We start from the raw sequence: 8,753 nt of genomic DNA, 5'->3' as shown, positions 1-8,753 counted from the left end.
CGCGACGCTGCTCCAGCCGATTCTACTCTCGAAAACTCTTCTTACTGCTTGACACCCTCGTTCGAAGCAACGGGCCAAGATTCGAATCAAAGACGAGCTGCCGTTTCCATCCCAATATGCCCTTGCGCGTGTATTTCTTTCGCCGTAGCAAATTGTTTTTCGGAATATCCGATTTCCTTTGGATGCCTCGAACGATTTCGAAACGGGAACAACCGTTTCCGTGTTTCGGAATACGACGTTCGTTCTACCGCCGTATCTGGTCGAGTAAGTGGTTTTCGCGGGAGAGACAGTCTCGAAAACAAATTTCCGTCCTCTTCGACTGCGAGTATTCCTTTTCTTCTTGACAAAGCACGAGCCGATATAAAGCAGAAGAAGAAAAGAAGGGTAGTTACGCGATGGTAGATACCGGAATGTAAAACGTACTGAATCGCGTACTTTCATCTCGAGTACTCGCGGTCTTCCTCCTTGCATTCCCGCTCGCTTGTTACGCTCGCACGCCTCTAATTATCGAGTCATCGCACAACGAGCGTAATTGCCGCTGTCAAAGAGCATAGCGTTTCGCTCGTCGCCTTTGTCGTCGTTCCTTCGAGTTGCCAACACCGCCTCGCTACCACGAAATAAGACTTACGCGGACTACCTGGAGAGAGCTACAATGGTTTCTACTTCTTTTCTCGATTTGAGGAAGCTCGGCGCTTCAGTTTGTCAAGATCGTGGAGCTTTTGTCGTTCATCGTGGAGAAATTCGCCGAGACGCGGAGAAAAAAGAGTTATCTCGCTCCTTACATTTTGAGTTAACGAGCAGATCGGAGGATTAAACGCTTCCAACTCTTTTCTCTTGCTAATTCACCGGCCCGGTTCCCTTTGACCGTCTCCTATAAAACGAGCAGCGATAAAATTTATCTGGAAAATTTAGGAACGCGTCGCGTAGGCAAAGCGTCTCGCTTTCCTTTAGATCCTTAGAGTAAAAAACGTTGCGTGGTAACTTTAGCAGAGGTTCCTGCCGTGTTTTTATTTCCGTATACCGTAAAAACTTCTCGTTCGTCCGTGGGTTACGTGGATTTCAATTTCGGTAGACCCTGAAAAGCTGCAGGCTTACGATGAATTTCTCGAACCACGTTTTTCTTTTATCTTCTACCTCTTATTAAATCTCTCGAGCAGTCGTCGCGACCACTGAACGACTTAACGAAAGTTTTCGTACTTCTCCAAAGAAAGTTCGGAGTATTTGCGTCCGAAAACCAACTACCTCGATCGAACGAGTTGACGTAGCTGCACTTTTGTGAAAAACGATGGCGAACCAACGTCCCTTCCTTCGGCAAACTAAGGTCTTTGTCTAGAACGCTTACCAGGTGCTTTAATTCGAATAATCCTTCGTATCTCGAAGTATAAGAGAACTTTTCTCCGAGCCACGAGCCACGTAATTCGAGCCGAATAATCGCTGATCTCGGCGTTAATCCGCGGAAGAAAAAAGTTGGCTGAAGGCGTCGTTTCGCAAAAGGTAGGTAGCTTTCATTGTCGCAAGCAGAATCACGGCGGTAATTTATACGTAAACTTCTGATACGGCAACGTGCCGCGTTACGAACCAGAGGTAGCACTCGAAGAAACTTGTATCGCGCCTCGTGGGAGCCGACCACCCGACCCTCGTCATTTACCATCCATCTTCCGAACGTCCATGTGTGGAATACATGTTTAATAGAGATCGTATTTACAGCGACGTAAATCAAACTACGGTGTGGACATCGAACGTATGCAAGCCACGCTCGAACGCCACCGTCGCTTTGCCTCGCCTCGCTACGTGTCGCATCGCTTCGTGTCGCGTACCATCGTCGTTGTATCGCATTTGACCACCACGTATTATGTATATTCACGCGTCCACGTGCGACAACGCTACGTTCTGCCGCTCTGTGTCGCGACTACCAATCGAGTCCCTCGGCCTTTTCTGCTTTTCGACCAATTTGCTCGGCCTCTCCGACCTCGCTTCTGTTCGTCCCGGCAAATCGGTTACTTCTCGACGTTTCAAGACGTTACGGTTGCCAAATCGTCCAATTCTTTCAACGGCGAAGAGAGACAAAGAGAGAGAAGGTAATTTTGCACAACGTTCCGGGCAAATGAACGCACCCTCGCAGATGCGCGGATCTTCGTCTTGCTTTGACGAAGATTTCTCTTAAAGGAGATGGCAGGGACGGCTGATCTTTGAGGAAGCTTCGTTTCCTCAAGAGAAAGAGATACATTAGAAAAGGTACGAAGCGACGGTTTGGGAAACGGTGGAAAAATGGATGGACAAGCAAAAACTGACGAGGACGAAGCGTCAAAGAGTTTGAAGGTAACGATGGTGGAGAGGGCGAAAGCAGGCAGGGAAAAAGGAAGACCGGCAGCAGAGGATAGGAAGAGGGGTGTTTCGAGTGTCTGCTGCTGTTCTGGCCTGTGTTAACACTTTACGCCTCCCTTTTACGTATTACCGTCTCCACTTAAACGCTTTCGTACGAACTTGGACGGTCTGACTCGTAAAATACAGCCGTAACTACTTTCATGCGATACGCCGTGCACACCGAGCGAAAACAGCTCGAGACTCAGCACCCGCTTGAAATTTCTGCATCGCGAATCGAATCGCTCTTTCGCGAAAAATTTTTTTCTACGACGATTTACCGACCGACGTAATCGACCTACCATCGAGTAATCGAATTTCGTGATTTTACAAATAGGAAATGTGCGAAAGAAACAGATTCATCGAAGCGAGTTCTCGGAACGATGTACGAAACAAATTTCCAAAGTTTGCCGGCGAAAAGTGGTCGGATATTCGGTAATCATCGCCGAGAGAAAATCGTTGCCGAGGAACGAGCGGTCTGTCGAGAGGAATTTGTCGAAACTTCGCCACTTTGATTGCCTCTATATCTTTACACGACTGATCGACGCGTCGACGGTCTTCTGCACTGCGGACGTTTCTATGGATCATTCGCGAACTTCGAAAACGCTAGTTGGGGTCGTTGCGCAACACACGGCAATCGCGTCAACGAAAAAACTTTGAGATCGGATCTGCGTGATCCAAAAATCTACGAAAGAAAAGGAAGAAGATCTTCGATTACGTCGAAATAGCTGAAAGTAGCCAGAAACAGAGGCGTGACAGCTACCCGAAGAACGTAAATTGAAAACGTCGACGACTGGCTTAGGCAGGTAACGATCGAGCGAATTCGAACGATCGAAAGTCGTTGAAAGAATCGATTCGTGTTATTAGATCGGCAGAGCCGGCAGCCTGTACATTTCACCGGGTAAACAATGTGCGTTCCGAGAAGTTGGTAGGTTGCAGAATGCTTCAGACTGCATTCGGTTTCCGGCGTCCGGGAGTGGAGCAGGGGCGAGCGCGGTATGCGAGCGACCGTGTCGTCTGCGGTGCGGTGAATAGGCGAAGTGCCAGCTTCGAACTTTGTTGACTCGTTCCACCGCGTAACTTGCATCGTGCTCGATAGAGACAAGTACACAAGTACGACCTACGAGTGGACCGGATTCTAGCTTTTCCCTCTCGGTGCAACACGTTGCATCCCGTACACTCCGATTTACATCCGAGAAAACCTCACGAAAAAAATACATTTTTCGCGTTATTTTCTTCGGTGTTGATCGATCAGATGTACAGTCCCGTGCATTCCTGTCGACTTGGCAAGATCAAGAAATAAATATATATATCGGAGGAAAACTCTGACGGGAATTGAAAAGTGGCGATACGGATGGGCGGAGTGACGTAGGATTGTCGATGGGACGAACGAGCGTACTTATCTATCGGATGGATAGGAACGAATAACGCGGCTAGCGATTTCAATGAGCAAACCCTACCGGAATAGTGTAAACACGAACGAGAGACGGACACTATCTAGATAGGAACGAATATGTGTGACTTGTCTGTAGAGATATGCGTAAATCAGCAGTGCATCGACCTTTAACAGGTTGACTGTCGCGCGAATTTTATATCTTTTGTCCGAAATATATTACGCCATAACGTTCAATTTTTCCAGAATAATTATATGGTATTTGATAATTAGACAGCGATTTTGTATGCATTTACAAGAGAAATTTAAAGCCGAATAATTACACAGAATGTGCACATGATATGAAAACGTATATGAAAGTATAATGCGTTCTATGATACGTCGTAGCTACAACAATTGTTGTTTTTTTATTTTTATTAAACTCTGCAGTCTAGCGATAATATTATCTCAAATTCATTCGCATCGTTGAACATTTTTTCAACGATATTTATCTTATTTTCATCGCTCTAAAATATTTATAGCGAGGCGTGGGCCACCGATGGCCACAGCGGCAATTAACGCGTTAACGACAATCGCTCGTATTTTTTATCGGAAAGATCGTATTTTCTTCTCGCTGTAATGGATAGAAATTCGTTTCGCGATCCTCCGAGGATCGTTAATACGTCAAAAAGAAGGTCGCGCGATTTAAAAGACTATTTGCGGCAATTTCTATCGTTCGGTGATTTAGCGATTGCGCCAACGGCACCGAGAACTTTCCCGTATTTATGGCAATTACGTAGATCTATGCTGCAGAGGACAGGGCAGAGATTACCAAGAGCCAATTAATCGTATGCGGTTGAACAGTCCGAACCCGAAGGGAAGTCTCCTATTTGTTAGTCTCAAATCCCACTCCACCCACGCTCCTAACGCTGCCAAATAGGAACACGAGCGATCCTAGAACCGGACAACGTTAAAACACCGATAAGTACACCAAGAGGAGCGGAGCAGTCGCGTATCTCCATAAAGGAAACTCGGATCGCTGTTCTCTCCCTTCCTCGAGGGATTCGCGAAAAGATCAAAGGCAAAGGTCTTTAATTTACGTACGATTAATCTAACTGCCGCATATTTTAGATACACGTACGTCGACAAATTTCCTATTCCATTTTCCGAACGATCGTTGATCGTCCCGCGTGTGTTGCAAAGACCGCGGATAGCGTCGAACAAACATTGGACCGCCGTAAACGCGATTCCGTAGATTTTGACGTTGTTTTATTTAAGAACCAAGGGTTTTATCGAATTTACGAGACGACAAGTGGCGGGCAGTTGGTTTGGTAAAATCGCTCGCTTTGTTTTCCTTCTATGCTAAATTCGCGCAAAATTGTCAAAAATTCCAACGGTTCGATCGGCGTTCGTCGATGACTCGCGTTTGCCTATTAGCAAGAGCTAATTTCGGATTTGATTTTACGAATCGTATACGGAACTATCCTCACTTTAGATATTTCTATCGTTACGGACTTAAACAGGTCATCATTCGAGTTGCGCTGTTGTCTACTCGTTGTCCCTAGATGCGACGTCGGCATGCGATGCGATTTACGGCAACCTGGCGTCGGTATAAAAGTTTTTACGATCGCGTGAAAGAAACGTCGTTTCGATTCATCGTTCCTCGATGGCAAATTTAGCGTCGAACGGATAAAAATAAAGCCGGAGTCGGCCAACGAGTAGGACGAAGATGGTAAAAATATGAAGAAGGGAGGCGGAGAAGGAAGAAAGACGGGAAGAAACAGTAGAAAACGGGTTGTCAGTCGGTCAGAACTAGCTCGTAAGAAGCCATCCCCCAGGAGCTTTCCGGTGTCAGACGCTTCCTGTGTTCCTATCTGCCTCTATATACCTATCGATCCTCGACCTGCACCCTCCTCTTTGTGCCATCCGACTGTCGTCCCTCTCTTTTCCACCGCCCTTTCGACCTCCTCGTCCCTCCAGGCTCGATCTATATCGTATTCGTACCCCTCTCTACACGAGGTGTCCTCGCTCGTAGCTCGCGCCATAACGCTCAGGGTAATTTACCTTGCATATTTATACGCACGTCTCATCGAGAAAAGTGCCTCCGTTAAATGCTGCTCTTCTTTTCTCTTCCATTCTTTCTTCTCCTCTCTTCTTCTCTTTTCTCCTCTTCGCCCTTCTACTTCTTCTCCATTCTTCATCTCTGCTCCTTCACCCCGTGTATCTGTCGTTTTCTCTCTTTGCTCGGGGTTAACAACGTTTAATAGATTCTCGCTAGCGGAGCTTCGATATTCTAGAATCGCGATTTTCTTCAACCGCGAGCGATCAAGGATGAGTCGATGTCGTCTCGTATAGAAATCTCGCGACTCGTCTTTCCAGGTTCGCTCGTCCCTTCGTAGTCAATATCATTTTTCAATCGAAGGAAGCGTTTCGTCTCTTGCAAAGAGAATTCAAGCTGAAATGGAATCGCCTCGAGCGCCGTTTCTATTCCGCACAGGGGCGTTTTCAGAACCTTTTCTCGTTTTCTACGCCCGCGACTCGAACGAATCGATCATTTAACGCGAATACCTCGCCGAACGGTTCTCGACTCGATCGTTTAGCAGCATCTACGGCTACGATTAGCCGGATGCGATAGCCAGGCGAAAATATGTTCAGTGACGATTAGAACGCACGAACGTAGACACCGGTTGAATATGTAAGCAGACAAGGGCCGGAACGACGATACCGGCTTTCGTTAATAATTAATCCGTTAAATGATTAACCGGTGTTCGGCCGGCAAAACCGTCTGACTTAACCTGTCTAATTCCATCGTAAATCATTCATCGTGTCGATGTCACTTCGAAGTTTATTTCGATCGTAATAGTCGACACTGTCCTATAAAATAAAATTTTCTCGCTTTTATGGAATTTACGCGTTAAAATTGGTATCCGTTACATCTAGCGAACGAGATCGAAGGCTGCCGGCAATCAATTTGCAATTACGCGACCCGATTTTCCGTGATCCCTTTCGAACAATTTCTTTTCAGAGACGATCGCTACCAAACGGCGAGTTCTTCTTCGTAAATTGATTCTCCATTTCTATCGGAAGAAAAGACGGTACGCTCTGTTCGATCTCTCGCGAGTCCAATTTATACTCGCTGCTTCGGCTCATCCGATGGAAATCTGTTTCGAGGCAAACGTTTATGTAAATAAATTCTCGACACGGTGAGAAATACTTTGAAATTCTATAAGAGCGCTTCGGTTCGCGGAAATTCAGCAAACGTCGTAATCCTACAAATAATATAGAAGAATTTCACGTTGATCGGAAGTTGTGGAAAGTATACGCGATGCCCGAGGTAAAAATCATTCGACACCGATCGTGTCGGATGGTCTACGCCTATCTATTAAACCGAAGGAAACTGGACGAGACAACGAGAATCGCATTTGCGCGTAAAAGTTCGAAAACTAGGGATTTTCGCTGTCGCACGCTACAAATCGCACGTCTTTCAATGGAAAAACGTGGATGCAACGATTACCGGTCGAAGGACGCGAGATCGATCGAAAATCTCGCTTGTTTCTTACCTCGGACACAAACCACGAGTAGTTAGCCTGGTACCGACGAGAACACACCGAGCCATGCCCCACCGTGCACGCTAAAACGAGAGAATCAAAGTCTCCCTAGCTCCGACTCCCTCGCTTTCAGCGATGGCTCCGATCGTTCTCTGTCGCGTTCGCTCGCGCTCTGTAAGAAACAACTACGTGTCCTGAAATAATCACGAAATGACCACGTCGACTCCTCTAAGCTCGCCGCAAAAACATATCTGGCTGACGTGATTCGAGTTTGCCTTGGCAGATCGGCGTATCGTAGAAGCGGCGTGTGAAATCGAGGAGATAAAGCGCGAGAATTCGCTCGAAGAGTGTGGACGATGTCGACGCTCGGTGAACGTCGTCTGCTCGATTCGAATCGAAAGTGGAATCGGAGAGACGAAGTTGGAACGAGAACGTATCCGAAACGATTTGTTCGTCGGACGGGACAGTTTCGAAGAGACTCGAAGCGATCGCTACGCACCACCGATTCAGCCAGAGTGAAGGAAGGGGTGGCCGCAGGGGTGGCGACGAGTTTGGAAGTGCGCGCGCAACTTACCCCTTCTGTTGGTGCCCGTGTAACACGTAATCGAACTAGGAGCGCCGCGGTTCGTCGTCAGCTCCGTCATCCGCGAACGACAGCGGCCAAATCGTTGACCACACACGGCTGGATAAATCGACTATCCGTCGAAACGAAAAGAAAATCCAAGCCTGGCGGATGTTTCGTTGGAATCGATCCGGTCCTCGGACAAGTTTCTAGCGAATCTAGTGAAATATCGGTGGCGGTGGCAGTGGCGGTGATGGTGACGGTGGTGGTGGTGGTGGTGGTGCATGAGTCCGCGTAGGGTGGAGGTACTGGGGGAGTAAAGGGACAGTCGGTGAGCTTCGTAGTCTCCTCCCGTGTTGGCTGGACGTGGATTCGAAAAGGGCGATCCGAAGGTCGAAAACGATCGGAAAAAGGAAAATCGTTTCGATTGGTGCGGAGCGAAGGTTCGGTGGTTGCGAGCGAACGGCGAAGGGCGAGAAAGCACCGTCGTAGGTAGAAGAGGGTACACCGCGAGCGTTTCGCGAACCGAAACAGCGGATCGTCGCGGTGACTCGCGAACGGTCAAACCGTAAGTGCGGTGATGGTGGCGGTGGTGGTGGTGGTGGTGGTGCATGAGTCCGCGTAGGGTGGAGGTACTGGGGGAGTAAAGGGACAGTCGGTGAGCTTCGTAGTCTCCTCCCGTGTTGGCTGGACGTGGATTCGAAAAGGGCGATCCGAAGGTCGAAAACGATCGGAAAAAGGAAAATCGTTTCGATTGGTGCGGAGCGAAGGTTCGGTGGTTGCGAGCGAACGGCGAAGGGCGAGAAAGCACCGTCGTAGGTAGAAGAGGGTACACCGCGAGCGTTTCGCGAACCGAAACAGCGGATCGTCGCGGTGACTCGCGAACGGTCAAACCGTAAGTCGGAGTGCG

At 48.0% G+C, this 8,753-nt stretch overlaps 1 protein-coding gene across 1 annotated transcript in view; it reads right to left on the bottom strand.

Moving 5' to 3' along the window:
• The window catches only part of LOC100748186, a 19,628-nt gene extending 11,522 nt beyond the window's left edge, over positions 1 to 8,106 (bottom strand). The window contains exon 1 of the mRNA XM_033323879.1: positions 7,856 to 8,106. Within this exon, the coding sequence (XP_033179770.1) occupies positions 7,856 to 7,925 (70 nt within the window). The 5' untranslated portion in view covers positions 7,926 to 8,106. The remainder of the gene's footprint in view (positions 1 to 7,855) is intronic.
• Between the last annotated feature and the right edge of the window lie 647 nt (positions 8,107 to 8,753).

This window comes from Bombus impatiens, unplaced genomic scaffold, assembly GCF_000188095.3.
Source record: "Bombus impatiens unplaced genomic scaffold, BIMP_2.2 scf_1275, whole genome shotgun sequence".
Taxonomy (NCBI): domain Eukaryota; kingdom Metazoa; phylum Arthropoda; class Insecta; order Hymenoptera; family Apidae; genus Bombus; species Bombus impatiens.
Note: the sequence above shows the minus strand (reverse complement) of the source record. Positions and strands in the feature narration are given on the sequence as shown.